At 38.8% G+C, this 18,149-nt stretch overlaps 1 protein-coding gene across 2 annotated transcripts in view; it reads right to left on the bottom strand.

The window, feature by feature from the left end:
* Positions 1-54: 54 nt before the first annotated feature.
* LOC135418407 (inactive ubiquitin carboxyl-terminal hydrolase 54-like) overlaps positions 55-18,149 on the bottom strand; it is a 61,445-nt gene continuing 43,350 nt past the window's right edge. The window contains exons 8-17 of one of the 2 annotated variants that reach the window (XM_064663780.1): positions 17,385-17,531; positions 15,896-16,045; positions 14,482-14,650; positions 11,220-11,390; positions 7,096-7,227; positions 6,411-6,791; positions 5,107-5,341; positions 4,149-4,288; positions 2,939-3,112; positions 55-190 (exon numbers count right to left, since the gene is read on the bottom strand). In XM_064663780.1, coding sequence (XP_064519850.1) covers positions 105-190; positions 2,939-3,112; positions 4,149-4,288; positions 5,107-5,341; positions 6,411-6,791; positions 7,096-7,227; positions 11,220-11,390; positions 14,482-14,650; positions 15,896-16,045; positions 17,385-17,531 — 1,785 coding nt within the window. In that variant the 3' untranslated portion in view covers positions 55-104. Of the gene's footprint in view, positions 191-2,938; positions 3,113-4,148; positions 4,289-5,102; positions 5,342-6,410; positions 6,792-7,095; positions 7,228-11,219; positions 11,391-14,481; positions 14,651-15,895; positions 16,046-17,384; positions 17,532-18,149 lie in introns of those variants that run through there. The other variant, XM_064663781.1, reaches the window with a different exon arrangement.

The following is an 18,149-nucleotide window of genomic DNA, read 5'->3' as shown; positions in this document are numbered from 1 at the left end:
ATTGAGTCTGCCTCCTGCATCGACTTCTCAAAGCCATCACTCCTCCCTGCAATGGGCAGCACCCTTCATTTTGGTTTCATTCATTGCAGAATCCTCACTTACCCTCATCCCATTTGTGATCGCCAAATTCTTCCACATATGGAGTCTTGCAGAAGCTGCACGTATCCCAGACTGCACCACCTAACCTTCCCTAAGCAGAAGTAGATCTTGAGCACCCTGATATGCTTGACATCCACACAGTAAAGCAACACGAAACTGTTTTTTCCACTCAAATTTTCTTTGGTTGAGAGAGTTGTACTGGCTTATTCTACTATTTTTACACTCTAAATCAGTACAAAAAAAGGAATAGACACATCACAGAGTCAGGTCAAATGACTTCTGTCAAGTAGGAATTAATCTAAATTTAGAATTAAATCTAAATCAAAACATATCGGTAAAAAAAAATACGGCAGATCAGGGCTTTTTCCTTGTACATTAAGTTTCTGACAGAAATCATCTGTGTCTTCTTCAGATATCCAACCACTTCCATAGGGGAAGAAAACTCAGACTTGAGTATGAGTGTAAATGCCTGCATGAAATACTGCTACAAATGTGTTCAGTGCATACACTCAAATGCTGAAAGAGACATACAGAATACGAAAACTCAACAGTCTTGCAGCTTGAAGAACACAGGTGTAAGAAGCTGAGAAGGAAGGGAAAACTGTCAAGAATTCTTTTTGCAACAATTTAGAAAAAGTGTTGGAGAAGAGACAGATAAGTCATCCTTGGACACAGAAAAGACACGGGGTCCTGGCATTGGAACATTCTGTTCCAAAAGGAAGAAATGCCCAAACTGTCTGGTGTCACCTCTTAGGCATTATGTGAGTTATGCACAAAAATATACACATTTGAATGAGGCAGGGGAAAACTGAAAATAAAACTTGACTTTTTGCTTTGTTTAGGGGTGGGCTTTTTTTAACAGAGTATTTAACAGAATACCACTCTGTCATTGTGGTAGAGACCATGAGTATCTTTCTCAGCCAACAATAAATTACGTTCTCTCAACTTGCATAACACATGCTGTGGCCTGACCTGCTCCCCAACACCCTTGTGCACAGATGTAAATACAAACTCTTATACCATAACCCCAAAGAACTCGCATGAAAAGCTGGTACCAGAGAGGGAAGTGAGAGTTGTTAGAGCAGTGAGTTAATCAAGCAGCATATTCAGTTCCAAAATCAAGGCAACTGAGGCTTGTAATCAAGGCCAGAATACTAAAGTTAGCTTTCTTAGCAGTTTACTTGAGGGGAAAATGAGTCACAAGTGTTCTGCAGTTCTGCATACAAGCAAGCCTTCAAGGCAGTTAAGTCTGTTAATGTTAAGCATTGGATCTCTGACTGGGGTGGGGAAAGACTTAAAAGAAATCAACAAAGACCTTCCCAGATCTCAAGTCAGTGCCTCTCAATTCAAACATTCTACTGAGTTCTTTTTTCATTAGGTACCAGTCTGGTTTACTTTCTTTTTAACAAAAGAAAAGCTAACCAATTTTGCTTCTACCAAGTAATACAAGAGATCAAAGAGGGACAATGTATTGGAGAACATGCTATTTTCTTTCAGGCAGGAGAAGCAGAGAAGACATCATCCTCATGCTCAACAACAGAGGTTTACTTTTCAATTTTTACATCGTTAGCATATTACAAAAGTAAATACTACACTATACCATCTACCCTGGTACATCAAAATTTTTCACCTGGTTACCAGTAGGTCATAGTAGAACTGTAAAGAAAAACTGATGGTCGGCAAAAATTATAAAAACATTCCTACAGTCAGACATTCTCATAGAGATCATATTTTTCAACTGCCATTGGCACAGTGCCATTTTGGCTGCTGAGCAGTTGGCATGGCTGGAGGCTGCAGAGCACAGTTGGAACTGTGTCCAGAGCTGGCAATGCTGCGGGCTGCCCCTCTCCTTCCTCTCTGTCACTGCATCAGCAAACCAGCACCTCAACTATTATCTACATCAGGTCGCTGCAAGCAGCATGGGGATGCCAGGAGGCCTGGCAACACAGGGGGCCACAGTGGGATTGCCCTGATCATGGAGTTGTTGGACCAGAGCCCAGGTGTTCACTACACCTTTCTTGGCTCTGCTGACCCACCAATGACCCCCATTTAAGTGCTCCAGCAGGCTTCGGGGTTCACTCTTCTCTGGGTCAGTGCACTTTATCCCACTGCTCTCTGACTTGTCTTACTGGCTGATGGAGATTTAGGGCTAAAACAAAGGTACTACATGTGAATCCTGATGCTCTTCTGCTGCCATCTCCTGCCAGAAAGATGAGGAGTCATGAAAAGACAATCAAACTTAGTATTTGGCTTTTTTTTTTTTAATTCTTAGAAGAGATACGTAACCTAAACCCAGCTCAGATTTTCAATTAGATCCAGCTTAAACCTGCCAGATTACTTGTTCCCACATCTGTGCTGTGGCTGCACAGCTGGGCAGTGAGAAAGACTGGAAAGCACAAGGGCAGGAACAAGTAGAATTGCTTAGGGCTGTAAAGCTACTAAAATCAATCAGAAACAAAACAGTGGTTTATATAAACAAGCTATGCTGTAGGTGGAGCTGAGATGCCTGAAAAGTACAAAAAGCCCTGCTCATTCCAAGATGCTGGTTAAAGCCTTATACCTAAATCTAGATATCAATACTATTAACAGCATGTGTCACTGTAAAAATGGAAAGATGCAAATATATTAAAAATACCTCTGCATTAGTTTTCTCATTTAAGAGGAAATTTGGTCAAAATACCAAATAGTTTTTTCACATCTCACAGGTTTGAAATGGATGGTATTTCACTAACTGAAGGTACAAAATTGTTATGGGGGATGGAGAGAGACACCCACACTTACAAGTTCAAACAACTTCAGCACTACCATCTTGCAAAATATACTGCAGTCAAAAAGTTACCCTGATTCTGCAGTTCATCTAGATCCATGAACCTGCTGGGACGGGGATTAAAGCCCATTGCTGCCTCCATTTCCTTTTCTTTTTTTCTGCGTAGTTCTTGCTCATGTGCTCTCCTTGCCACCTCCTCTTGCAATTCATCCAGTTCACTCTTCAAAGGAATAAACATCTCTCCACCTTCAAAATAAAAAAAAAAACCACCCAAACTTTTTGATAGTTAAATCTCTTAAGAGCATCCCTTAAAAGACAAAGTATCAGTGGAGAATAACATTAGAATATAACAGTCTGACAAAGACCACAGAACTGCAGATTGTAAATTTTGCTATGTTAAATTTTACTTTTAAAACTTCACCCAATACAGTATTGCTTCAAGCTCCCCTGAAGCACAGCCCACCTCTGGATTCCCTGACCCAAGAAAACAGCATATGGAACAGAGAGAAAAATCGGAAGAGATAACCCGAAACTGATGATGAAATTTTGAGGCTTCTTACTGTGCTTGTAATTTGTAAATAATGCTATGTCAATCTAGCCAGATCACTAGCTTTTGAAAGTAAAATGGATTCGAAGTGAGATGTTTTTCACCTAACTGCATAAAGCAGATGAAAATGGGAAGAAAAAGCATATCAATATCCTACACAGCAGAAATCAATCAGTCCTCATTCTCAGTTCAACTGTTACAGGTATTCAAAAAGTGTCTCCTCTCCTCCTTTTCCCTTCCCCAGATGTTCTCCAGAATAAAATATTTGCTCAGGATACAAAAGCAGACACATAAGCAGAATGCATATCTGCAGAAAAGCTCAGTCTTAGGCCCAAACATCTTGTAAATAAACAGTCACATTTCTGAGAGTTTTGAAATCTGTACAGAATTATGAGCTTCTTTTCAGGACTCTACTAAGTTATCATGAGTTATGCCCTGGGAGGCAGAATACTGAGTTATAAGAACAAACAGGAAAAAGAGCTTTATTTTATCAGTTAAGTCAATACTCAAAAGAGACGCCAGAGCAACATGATCAAGGAATATTCCAACAAAGTTTTTTGCAATCCCCTTTGGTAAATCTTATAAATTTTATCTTGTGAAACTGTGTTATGCTCCTCAATGTTTCTTTTTCCTTTCCTTATAACTTCACTGTGAAGATAAACACCTAGAAAGTAAAAAAAAACAACTCCAATACAATTTACCTTGCATAACCACTCCTACTGAAGTGCATCTTACCATTCCCAATGGTGTGTGGGCTATTTGTCCAGCTCCCAATTGATGAAGCAGACTCCACTTCCAAGATGCTGCTACTGTGAGACTTTGGGATGTTACGCCAGGCAGGAACAAATGCACCTGCTCGCTTCATATGAACGTCCCTCCAAAAAGAGAGTCATTACAGGTTACCATGTTATTAATTTCTCCAGGAGAAATTTTATCTACCTTTTTTGTATCCACATATAAACATTTACTTGCACTTTAATTTAATTTTAAAAGAAATCTACTATAAGAAAATCTAGGGAGAAGTAGAGAAAGAGGATGTTAACAAGTAGGAGGACAATAATTCTATTCTCCTCCATAAGAGTAGGCAATGTATATTAAAGCTGTGGTCTGAGAACTGTTCTCAACAAATTCTTATAGCTGCACATCTACTATTCTGGCCATAAACAGTGTCAGTGTGTGGTTGCTTGAAGCTTCCTAAGTCAAGGAGAGACACACAGTGTGCTGCCTATTTATTTTTACATGCAAATATTGCAAGTGTGTCTAAAAATGTCAAAGACTTTACATACAGATATTGAAAGTATGTCTAAAAACAAAGATTTCTTCACGAGACTTGAATTCTCATTTTTTACAAGGCTTCTATGAAGCAATGGTTTAACCGAAACAAAAAGGACTATGAGCTACTCAAAGGACAAGCACAGAGTTTTATATTTTAATGGAGTTTTTAAACCTTAGACTAAGGGTACAACTATTTCAGATGCATCATTTTAGACAACATTTCTCACTCAATTTGCTCTTTCCCTTCTCACTAGCAGTAAGCTATCAATATACTGACAAGAAAAGGCTCCCATTTCCCTACTATTTCTCCCCTGCCCCAATAGAGGTGTTTTACAAGCTAGGAGTAGCGTTTTGAAAAATGTTCTACGTAGAAATCGAGACTTCAATCATTCAAAACATAAGGTTTGTTGAAATCTACCTGTGGGTGCTTGAGCTCTCAGACAAGGGCATGTCCAGGCTGACGGGGCTGTTGCTGTTGCGCTCACTGCTTTCGTAGCCGGACTCCATCCTCTGGATGAGATGAGGGTGTTGATCCACCATATGGTGCTGGGTGCCCCGGCCCAGCACACCACGCTTGTATCTCACATTGGACTGGCTTGACCTTGTTTCGTGAACAGCGTGTTCCTTCACCTCATTCTCAGTAAGTTCTTTACCTGTCAAGACAAAACCATATAGCTTGGTACTGCAAGCTTCAATACCAGCAAAACATCCATACACGTTAGCTTCTCAACTATGGCTAAACCAGAAGCACCATCCTTAATTTAGTGTAAAAATTCACAGTATTAAGCAGAAAAAAACCCCAATACTTTCGCAGCATTCCTAGCAATATTAAGAATAATCTGTTAAACGAATTTAGTTTTGAATCTTCCCCCTTTTGTATAACTTACCATATTGCCCCCAAGGTAACAATCAAGTCTGGAAAGAAAATCCTTTCCTCCCCATAATATTTTGTATTTGTAAAAGATAATTTTACAGTATACCCAACTGTATTTCCAGTACTCTGTCATATCTACTTCAGATGCTCTATTTTTTACATTGTTTATTTTACCATTTATGATTTGTTGAGGCTTATATAACATCAGTTCAGAGAGGACAGGAAATTTCTTCTTGGTTTGCTTTTCTTTAAATTCTTTCTTACATATTTCAGTCTTTTCACTTGATTCTTGTCTGCTTTCCTTCCATGGAGCTGGGTTCTCTTCCCCTTCACCTTCCCTATACATATTCCTTTATGCTTCCCAATTCTTTTCAACCTCCAAAACCAAAGCTGAGGACAAAGTCTCTATGTACAAGTTGATAGTTTCTGTGGTGTAGAACAGTCACAGATAAATCATCACTGGCTGCCAACTCTTATCCTCACAACAAGAACACTCCACTGATACACAAGGTACTTTCTGCACCACACTCTGAGCCATCATGTAAAAATACCATGATGAACCAGAGGAAAAAAATAGACCAAGACAAAAGGACACTCTGGATGAACTTCCAGATACTTAGCAGTATAGCCCTGTGTCTGTTTAAGCAGGGTAGGTGACTATGCTTCCCTTATTATTTCCTTACACAAGGAATGTAACACACAGAAGTCAAACAGAAGTGTCATACATGCAATATGAATACCCACACAGAAACCAGCCTTCACAGACACGACTCACCACTGACCTAAATTCCATGTTCAGAATTTCACCTTCCACGGACTCAAATAAATCTTTCTTCTCAAACTCTTACCTGCTTCTTCGGAGAAGGGGCTAAGCTGAGTGTAGCCACAATGTTTCCTCTTGTCTTTACTGAAGATGCTGTCTATATTCAGAGACTCTCTTTTGGGTCTCCAGGTTGGTCGGTACCTGCTAGACAAACTGGATTTAGACTCACTACTGGTACTCTCCACATCCCAGTCTCGAGAGTGCACAGGGAGGCTTTTCAAGGGTCGTGTTTCTGCCTGATCCGCAGTACTCCCTCCACGAGGGGAATTCTGGACGGTCTGAGAAATCTGCTGTGGTCTGCTGTGGATCATATTGCTCACTGTCTCTTTAAATTCCCTCAGCCTGCTGGTGCTGCTGGATGGTTTGGGGGCAGTTCTGGGGGCTTGTTTCTCCTTCAAGGTTTCTCCTGCAGTTTATAGAGACAGCAAAAGCCACAAAAATAACTTCAGTTAAACGAGCAGACCTACTTGCAGCATCTTCATGAAGACTTTGAAAAGTGCAATCCAAACCAACAAAATAACAGAAAAACAACAATCCCCAATCAAACAAATGAAACAAAATAGAACCAAACAACCAAAAAGCAAATACAGGACTAAATACAGACAAAGACAGAAGAAACAAGGAGGGAAATGAGCAAAACGCATGCACACACTGAGGATCTTAAAAACATTCAGAGATACTGATATTTGAAATAAAGTAACATCTCTTGCCTTCACTGTGGTATCCTGATGACTGAGCCTCATCTCCTTTTCGCCGAGACCGGCTAGAACTCCTCTTGCGGTCTGCTAGCGAGCTCTTTTTGGAAACATGCCTCTGATTGCACTCACTGTCAGTCAAGTGGCCTGGAAGGACAGAAGAATGCAGTAGAGATGACAAGAGCCTTCAGATCAGGTGCTCACTGTGCTAAGAGCAGCAGGACTCTATTGCTCCTCAGGAGCTGCAGACACTCCAATGCTAACTGGCAAGTTCAGATAAGTTTTTGTATCCATAAGTTTTTGGTTTTGTCTTGGGGAGTATGTTCCATTTTTTAAGGTCATAAAAGAGCAATAGAGCCCCTCCAAGGACTCTGGTTAATGACACTTATCCACAGGGAAAGGAAAAGGTTGACTCTGCCTTGTCTTCTAACAGTCAAAGGACACCACTTTCTTGCTTTCAGTTTTAATGACCATGAACCTGAAACTCCTGAGGACAGCTTACTTGACATTACTCTGTTAAATAAGGACTCAAACACATGAACGAGCTACCATCTAATAATAAATCACTGCACATCATCAGCTGCTCTGCACTAACTATCCAAATACACTCTCTTTGCCTGTAGCAAACACTAAGTAATCTGAGTCAGATTAGTCTACAGTGAAGAAGCCTCACTTGGCTCTCAAGGGCTAAGCCAGCTAATTCACATCTGCCACAAGCTAAGAGCACACACACAAACCATGAACATGGACCAGCTGACACACAACCACATTCCCTTACTACAGCTTATGTGTCTGAATGCCAGTATTTTCTCTTGCACACAATTTACTAATTTACTCCCCATTTCCTCACATGAAATGTGAATTAAGAGTATTTGACATCACAAGTTTTCTGTATTGCCTTTTCTGAATTTTATGGTTCTCACACATTCACAGTCCTAAACCTGCAAGCACAGACACACGCATGGCTTTACTCACGTGAGGAGTCCCAAGCAGAGATGCAGGATAAGAAGGGAATTTATGAATAAGCTACAAAGACTTTTCTCTAGCCTTTATATCACAAACTTTCCCCTTGCGTAGGATGATAGGAAAGGAAAATCCCTACTGCCGGATAGTGGAGTAACAACCCCCAGACTACACTCACAGCTGGCTCTCCTGAGCCTTCTCCCTTCTCTAGAGGTTAACATAAAAATTAATAACATTTAAAGCAGATTTTACACGTAAAATTGTACCTTCAACAGTTAAAAAAACCAATTCACTACAACTACAATTGCTACAAAGATACTACAACAAATGAGTAAGAAGGAATTCAAACAACAAAAAGCAAGGTACAAAAGGTTTGCTCTTCTATTCGTTTGCCAAGTGGAGAGTGATTTTGTGGCCAAATTCTTTAGAAACAAGCAGATTATAAAAAAAAAAAAAAGAAATTAAGGAAGTAAAAGAAATGTTGGCAGTGAAGGGAGAAATGTGTAGCATTTAGGTGACTGAACACAAGACTGTGCTTTGGATAAATTTATTTTTCCCTTCACAGCATGAACTGTCACACACCTTTCAGGGACTGCAAGAACAGCATTATACCTTGTAGTGTCTCCTCTCAAGACAGAAGAGGTTTATGTTTCACTTCAGCATGCATAACTTCTCTACTTAAACAACTCAACCTGATAGGGGTTGCTTGGTTAGCATCCTTCAACTACCATAATAGAAATTATTTGACAAAATTTAGTGCTACTAGAACTAACTTAGGATTTGCATAGACTACTTTGAGCCCAGCTTAGCCTTGTAGAATAAAGGCTGCTAGCTTTGCATTAATATTTTCTCCTCCTTTTAAAAACCGCAAATTTTGTCCCTTTGTCATCAGACATTTAATAGCCATGGGGAAGAGGCCAAGAATCAGAAGTCTGCAGAACACAGGCTTTGTTGTCTTTACTTGGACACTCTGAAACAAAAACTAAATCCAACATAATGCATGAATATAAGAATTAAAATCCCAAGGATATTAGCTAACACTTTACACTCACTTTTTAAAATTCACTAACAAGCTTAAAAGATGTCTCTTGCTCAATGTATCACTCAAACACCTCATCCTCCAGAGCTGGGATGGCTTTATAAGCAAACAGTGATATTTAGAGGAAAAGTTTGTTTTTGTAGGAGTTGTGTGCACGTGTCTAAGAGCATATTAAAGAAGAAAATGAAATCAAATGGGTTAAGACAGAGCACCCCCTACTCCCTCCCCCTGAAATCTCAGTTGCATGAATAGGGCAGCCAGAATACGCACATTTTTCTCAGCAGCACAGGTTGGTAGGAGCAAACAGAGGGCTTATGCAGCCACTCTTCTGCCCCATTCTGAAGTACCCAGGAGCCTGAGGTCATACGACCCAATGGTGGTCCTTCCCCGGAGGATGATGTGGGATAGGGTCCATAATTTTCTGGACTGGAGTAGTGGGTAAATGGCCATTAAATGAAGAATCCTGCTCTTGCCCAGAACGATTCAGTTGACAGGTCAAATGTGGATGGCTTCTTTATAGCCCCACGGATCAGCATTTGATGACTGAGCAGTTGTATGAGTTGGCACACTGACTTTTTTGGAAAGGTTTTGGGTAGGTAAAAAAAGAGGGGAAATGCCCAGACAAGTGGCTAGCTAAGGGGACAGGCTGACTATAGCTAAGGCTGAATCAGGGAAGATAAGGACAACTGAATTTAGGTGGAGAGACAGGCTAAGCTGAAGGGAATAACACAGGATAGAATCAACAGGAGAAGAAAGAAAAAGAAAAGGACAAAGTCACTAAAAATGACAGAACAAAAGGTTACATGCTGAACTTCATGCTTACATGTTTGCGACCATCCCCCTTAACTCTCCTTTTCTGCTGACTTCTGCATGGCAAGTTTTGCAGGGAGGAACCTAATCCAATAAATCTGTGCCATTTTTGCAGACTTATTTAAAAAATATGCCACAAGCATTTTCCATTTTGTCTTTGTTCTCTGAAGATAAACATATACTTTGCTTCCTCATCACTCAAATTCTGCTCCAACTTTCTCTCCTTTCTCACACCCTACCTAAGACTACGATTGGTACCTAAGTATTTGCTAAAACATTAGAAGGACTGTTGGTCTGTCTTAATCTGTGTGTTACAGTTACTTGGATCTCTGATGAAGAATCAAAGAATGCTAAATAAAATAAGTTTGAAATATTTTTTTTAGGTTTTGATGTACCATAGATTGTTTCAAATGAACCAATTATGCATGCAAAAGAGCAACAATTTTGCAACTAAAAGGAGAAAGCAAAATTATAGCTTTGACACTCTGGTGTAACTGATGGCTGCTGATTCAACTCTCATGTCTTAGAAAATCTATTAAAGGTGCAACAAAATAGCCTTTCAAACTGACTTAGCAGATCCTATTTCTGATGATGGAAGTCTGACCTTAACTTACGCACTACGTTTTCAGAAGTGGTGTTAGAAGCTACTGTATGCAGACACAGGCTGACTAGGGTCATTGGCCATGAATAACAGAGGAGATCTAAGCCTTCAGACTTCCAGTTAACCTGTTTTCAACTAAAGTGTTCAGGCAGACTGTTCAGCTGCCCAAAGGAACATATACACAGATTGTCTTCTCACTGCCTATTCCAATTTAACTTTCCTTACATGGCACAGGAGGAAATTAACTTATGCTCCTCCCTGGTGCAGTAAATCCTACCAACACTCACACACAGTCCTCAGTGCCCAAGTATGACAGATTCTGGTGATGAAAGAGCCTTTCCCAGATAGCTGCAACTCCAGAAATGAAGTAACTGCCCGCAGATAAGGAGCACACACAGAACTTACCAAACCCTACAATGGCACTGTACAGACTCCAACTCACAGAATTATGCAACAAAGAGAGCAGATTGTATTGTGGATAACAGAAAAACAAACCTGTAAAGGCCTGTCTGGCTAGATACAAGTCTACAAAAGCCAACAAGACCTTTAAATCATGTGCTTTTTTGGTGAATGCCAACAGTTTGTTACAAATATCAAAAACATTTAGAATACTAAACACTGTTCACTATTCTGTTATAGGTTGTATATATATTTCTTTTTTTTCCACTGGAATCCACTGCATTTATCTAATGACAACAATCACAGAGATGTAATGGCATCTGCTACCTGTGTCCCTGCTGCTTTGTGAAGCTGCATCATTCTCCACATTGTAGATGACTGTCCCCTGGGAGTCAGAGGAGAAGTGACTGACCACAGACTCATGGTGTGCCTGTTTATAAGGATAGCTGTCTGTAGAGGAATCTGTCCTGGTATCACTCGAGATGGAAGCTTCTCTCCCTGGGGAAGGAAGCAATGTCAAATTTCAATATTTTTCAGCTCTTAAAGAGAAAACAGAGGCAACTACACAAGAAGTTAATGGAAAAACACAATACCAAGCATACAAACTCAGATTCAAGGACACCAGAGCTTATGGGAAAGGTCCTCTCCCTTTGAAGTTGTGAGAGTGTGTCAGTCTTTCTCCAAACCCTCATTTCTTCCTCTTTGATAACTTCAAATTTATCAAATCCTTTTAATATGCAAAATTAAACTACATCCATTGGACTGAAAGTACATAGTACCATACAGAAATTATTGCTTGTTAAGTTTCAACACTGTCAAGTGCCATTACAACATGAAATACACTTCTTCAGGGGAAGTCAAAAAATCGGTCAAATACAAAGTGTTGATAAGAATAACAAGAACGTCACAAGTTATAATAATTAACATGTTTCATCTATTATGAATCAAAAGTTTATCCAGTAAAAACTTTATATTGAAAGAGTATTATTTAAAGCAAAGTAACCTATTCCTTCTCAAGAAACTAGCATTGATCCTACTGTAAAGAATAAAGCATCATGATTTAACTTCAGTACAGTAATTCCTGAAGTCACTAAAAGAGGAGGAAAAGACAACCTTCTCCCACCACTTTCAGTACGTAAAAGTAAAAAAGTTCAAACAGTTTGAAGACTGCTGGCCATTTTACATATGTGATGCATATACTCTTTAATATACCATATATTTGTTTCATACTTGTTTCTCAGTGGAGAAATTGAAGAAGAAAAAAAATTAAAGGAGGAAGTAATTCTTATGTTTAAATGCAAACATTCAGCCTGAGGGCACTTCACACTTTTGGTGAGAACAAGTCTTGTAGCAGATGTCCTACTTAATGATGCTTTAGAACTTCTGAAGTCAGAAACTTCCCCCCACCTCCTTACTGGTTAAAACCTTGTTGTTCTAAAGAAATACAGAATACAGTTGTTAACAGAGATGACAGTAATAGAAAGAGGGGTGAATGTAAGCAACAGAAATCAGCGCTGTGGAACTGAGAACTAGAAAACTATTTGCATCCTGAAGTCCTTATTCAACGGGAAATGAAAAACATGAAGTGGAGCTGTTTGCACTCAGCTGCACAACATTTTGTACCAGCATCTTCTGACAATCTTTCCTCCATAATTTGCAGTATTAAATCTGGATGTGATTAGATACATTTATCAGATGCCACTGACACAAGCTCAGGTACAATATAGTGATCAACAACTTAAGAAGAAGCAATCTCTTGGTTAATGAATTATGGGCTGTGGACATCTGGTAACACTGAAGAATCCAAAGGCAGCTGTAATTACACTTAAAAGACAAAAAGGTCATTCTGAAAAAGGTATATTAAAGTAGAAAAGTCTGGCTATCAACAAGCCTAGAAAATAATTCACTTCAATGTGACAGGAAAACATACAGGGTAAGAATTCTTCTGGCACTTCAACCTACAATATCTCACAAATTCTCTCAACTACTTGGTATCAATGCTGAACACTACAGACTGCAAGAGTAAGCCTTGAGGACTCACCAAGTGTTTTTGAAATGAAAGACCAGGTTACTCACTAGAGCCTTCTGATTTTTATCTGAAAGGAAACACCTTTTCATAGATGTATTTTTTTGTATTCAGCTTCCTGAAGTCATTTTAAAACACAATATTAGATACTGCAGAGAAAACAAGCAGAAGAGTTATCTATGTATTTCCTGGAGGTCAGCAAGGCAAATTCACAGCTGAAGCTTGCAGAAGTGCTCACAACTGATACAAAGCACTAAAAGCTCTCCTCCAGACTCTTTTTCTTTTTTGGAACAGGAAGACAGGTTTGTAAATTGCAAGGCATCTTGTCAAGTGAGAAGTGAAGGTCATCTTGCTGGTGTTTCTATTTGTATTATCTTAAGAGGTGTTTGAGATTTGTTTCATTACTAGTAGATTGTCAACACATAAATAAGAAGACAGTAGATGTTCTCTACAGATTCACTGGCCAGGAAGCATAAAGCTAGCAATTAGCCAGGAAAACCACAAAATGTTATTGGAATTACAGCTGTATAAGTGGGCTAAAATCCTGGAAGAAAGGTTGTGATTTTGGTCTCACCTTGCTGCTCTTGGCAATTTATAAACCCATCTGTAACTGAGGATATTCTCTGCTTCAATTTTTGCATGTTTATGATCTTGCAAAATCATTACAATATAACATACAACCAGGTTTTATTTTCATCCTGTCTGTATTAAAACTGAATATCTTTCTCAGAATTTACTTATTCATCTTTATATGAGGCCTCAATCCCTAACAGTGTGACTAAATGTCCGAAATGATCTAGAACATCAACAAACTAACAACCTGTTCAGACTACTCCTGGTATCTTGAGCAGACCAAGTTCTAACCTCTGAAGCTACATATCTATAGCTGTAGATCTTTTTTGACACAAAACAGACGAGGAGAAATGAAGTAGTAAACATGACCTATGGGCATAAGCGTTTGCCAATCTCTTCCCTTTCAGTTTCCCCACATCCATTCATTCTTGAACTGCTTTCTCTGAATAAAAAACAAACCAATTGGCTCAAGATTAGCTGCAGCAATTCTATTTTTAAAAAAATGGTACTTCTTCCCCTTCTAAAATCCCTTCACCATCCTACAAAAGGACTCACTTATGATGTTTCCTCAATATTTCTTTTCCCTAACTTCCCCCCAGAGCTTAATTCTGCAGCTTCCTTTAATTTTTGGTGTTCTTGCATCTCCGGTCTCATTCCCTCCCTGTTAAAACTGCTGATGAATTTATGAACTCAATCAGTGAAGTCACTTGTTACTGTTCTGCCCTACATCCATACCAGGTCCTTCCCTTTTTTTTTTTTCCCCAGTTCCTTTCTCCACACTTTTTTGGAAAAGATTACTAACCAAACAATCAGTGGAGTCTTGGACCAAGCAAGGTCAAAGATGAAACACTAGAAATCCTCTTCAGAATTCCTGATCAGCTTTGACAAGCAATAAGGACCTCTGCTAACAGTAACACTCAAAAGAAGAGAAACTTTTCACACGCAGCATTGCAGCGTAAAGGTACAAGGCACACAGCCCAGATTGCTTACCAGAGTCTTCACTGTCATAGCAAGTCCTGCTATATTGCTGTAAATCCACCTGAGGGGGCAAGTCTTGTGTTGACACTGGAGTTCCTCTTGGATCTGCATAGAGCAGCAGCAAAGGCTGATAGTGACCCTTAATGCACTTTGTCACAACATCTTTCCATTTTGGACCAATCTGAATTGACAAAAACAACAACAAAAAAAACCAAGAAAGGTTTTCTGTCATTATTTTCTATAATAATTTCTCTTTTTCCCCCTCATAATTCTTTCAGAGTTTGATTTTCTACTGACATTGTTTAACTCCTTCTATAGCCAGCACTGACACGGACTCACCAAGAAAGCTTTTGAACCAATCTAACTAAAATCAAGGTATTCAACATCTTATGTCTAAACAAATTACAGTACAACTACAAAAATAATCCTTTCCTTTCTTTTTTTTTTCCATAAGAAACATTTTTTCATCCTCTGAGACGTTCAAACTTTTCATCAGCAGAAAAGAATTTGTTAACAAACAAAATGAACAATAAAAGACAGCAGGACAGTAAATTCAAGTCAAAGCTAAATACTTCACTGTGTGAATATTTCTGCAAGCATTGACAGGCCAGGCAGTAATTCATGTAGTTATACTAATCTCAAACATCTTCCTGATGTACTAATACAAGTTTCACCTGATACACTGAATATCTCTTTCAACAAATTTGCTCCATACATGTGTATTCTACAAAAGCACTGCAGTACCTATCCTTGGCAAAGTTTTCCTGCAGAGAAGTATAACTGAACAAATGCATTAGAGTTTTTTCCCTATGAGACTGTGCTTGGCATGACTACAGAAGAAAATTTTCCTCTCTCATCTTTGTGGTTCCATGACTAGAAGGGAAAAAGGAGAGTGGTGTGAAATAATGCCAAACAAACTAATGGGCTACAATAACAGCATGCCAACATCCCAGCACTGGTATCTTTAATGTCAAGGACCTCATGCTTGGTGAAAAGGTTAAAAAAAAAAGCACTAACAGCAGAAGCGGAAAATTTGTTGTTGGCAGCAAGCACTAGGGAAGACTGGCATGTAGATACTCCAGCAAAGAGTCCAAAAGCAGGCACTAAATAGCTATACTGCTTGTCAGCAGGGGAAAGAAATGTATGTTAGCTGTGTGCATAAGCAAACTGTAGGTTTTTAAACAACAGCATAAAACCAAGACTGGCAGCCAACAGAACAGAACTAAGACTAGGGTTTCTGAGATTTCTGGTATGCTTTTTTTGAGCATACTTCACCTTGCTGAGAAAAAAGGAGCAACAAATTTATGGATTCTGAGTGGAAAACCAGCGAAAAATTTCTCAAAATCTGTAGAAAACAGTATGGATCTACATGCAAGTAAATTCCTAACAGATTATTTATTATTTTCCTAAACATTTTTTTCCTCACCTCTTTGACATGAGCATCATCGAAGTACATCCACTTGCGGATTTTAGTTTGGAAGAAGAAGGTTGAATAGTGTTTTCCATAGTAACAGATCATTCCCACCAAATACAGCTCTGAGTGTTTTGCTCTGTCATCAGTTACTCTGAAGAAGAGCTTCAAGAACAGAGGTAAGAAAAATGAAAGGAGAAATTAATAAAATGCCCAGAATTTTACGTAATGCTTTATGTTAAAACACCTCAAAGTACTATAGAGAGGTGTCAGTTTTTACTTCAAAAGACAGGGAAAACAAGGCAATAAGTAAGTAATCAAGCAATATTCAAGCAAACACGGAGAGGCAGAGCAGAAACAGACTCCAACCAACTCAGCAGATGCTCATGAATTGAGTAAGACTTGGAGTCTGTGGCTGTACTTAAAGACATTTACAACAACGATATAATACCTTTTTCAGGATTTGAAGTGTGGTTCTATTTCAAAAATTTGTATTCTCTGTGTCATGCTTGCTGATTATATCAAATCCTGTTTAGAACATTCATTCCTCTTTGTAGAAACAAAGCAGTTTGGATGGTAAACAGCTGGCATTTATTCTGACTTAGGAAGGGACCAATTTATGACACCAGTACATAAAAGATGAACTGAAGACATTAGTAGGTCAAAAGAATTCAGCAAACAAAAAAAAAATCTTTTCTATTTAATTGAATTTTATTAATTTAAAAATGCACAGGTCTCATTTTTTTTTGTGCCTTACTGATTCATCATGCAAGGACCACACTGTTTCATAACGACATTTCCATCAATTCACACTGATTTTGGTATACTGTGCACTGGTCAGTGCATTTTTTTTATTATGTGTGTGTGTGTATATATATGTATTATTTTATGTTCTATCTCAATGCTACAATAAGATACAGCTACAATTTGGTATACCAGTAATTCAACTCTAAAGCACCAGCCAATGCAGAATAAGTGAATCCTCCAGGTGACAAACCTCTAGATCCTATTTAATTCAGTCTGTCATTCAATCACACAGTGCCAGTCACCATCTCTCAGAGACTGCTCAGTTACAAATAACTTTTAAGTGTTATGACCATGTATTTCAATGAAAAGAGGAGCTAAAGCTAAAAAAAAACAAACCAAAAACCAAACACCACCAACTACATTTTGTCTTCAAAAGAACTAGAAATAAACTTCTGTTCTTCAAAATGAAAGCCCACATATGTATTTTCATAGAAATAGCACAACCCTGATCCAAAATTTCCTTTCACTTCAAAATATTTTTACATTTTCAGACACTTCAGAAACTCAAGAATATACAGTTCACAGGTTTTCTAAGGCATTCAGAAACAAGTCAGATCCTTGGTTCTGCCCTCTATTTCTCTATTTATGGACACCAAAAAGATAAAGGTGAAGACCTTATATTTTTCTCAATTTTCTGCTATAGCCCACCATGAGAAAGACTGCCTTTGTAGGTAGTGCCAAAATACAGAAAACTCACATCTCCCAGTTTAAGGCAAGTTCCCAGACTGTGAATCACATCCTCAGCCAGATCAGAGTGGTCTGAGTCCCAAACCAAACCGATGGTGATGATCTGTGGAGAGTTCATCAGCACACGACGAATACGGATCTTTTCCCCACAGTTACTCTGAGGATATAAATAAAACAAAACACTGAACATAATCCTTATCTTATTACAGTGTTAGGGCAAGGCACTAAGAAGTGTGAGTTTCAGATGTACAACTTCTGGAGAGGTGGTGGTAAAACACAGCAGATATAATATGCTCAGTGTGCAGGTATGAGCTAGTCATGTCACAGATGAGGTGTGCTATCAAGGCTATCTGGCACTCACAAGCTTTCAGGTGAACACTGATGATTCTTACTCATACTACTGGTAATGATTAAAACATATAGCACAAAAATGAGCTTATTTAAAAAAAGATAAGCAAATATACATGAAAGATTCTAATAACATTCTTAGGAACTGGAGGGAAAGCTCACTTTCTTTTGACAAGAATCTCAGATTGAAAATTGCATTTACAGAGACCCATGCTTTATATGACAGTGTCAGAAAAGCTTTCAAGGCGCTGCCTTGCTGTTAAAATTGAGTGGTTCTCCAGGGTACCTCAAGCATTCCATTCTCAGACAGGATAATTAAGTCAGTACTGATATAAATATGAGAAGGGTAGCTGGGAGATCAAGAGGTGCTTTACCAACCCATAGGAGTTCTGCATTTATTTCCTTTTCTCTTCCTATTTTTTACTTT

The sequence above is a fragment of the Pseudopipra pipra genome, chromosome 8 (genome assembly GCF_036250125.1).
Source record: "Pseudopipra pipra isolate bDixPip1 chromosome 8, bDixPip1.hap1, whole genome shotgun sequence".
NCBI lineage: Eukaryota > Metazoa > Chordata > Aves > Passeriformes > Pipridae > Pseudopipra > Pseudopipra pipra.
The sequence above is the reverse complement of the archived record's forward strand: the minus strand, read 5'-3'. Positions and strand labels throughout refer to the sequence as shown.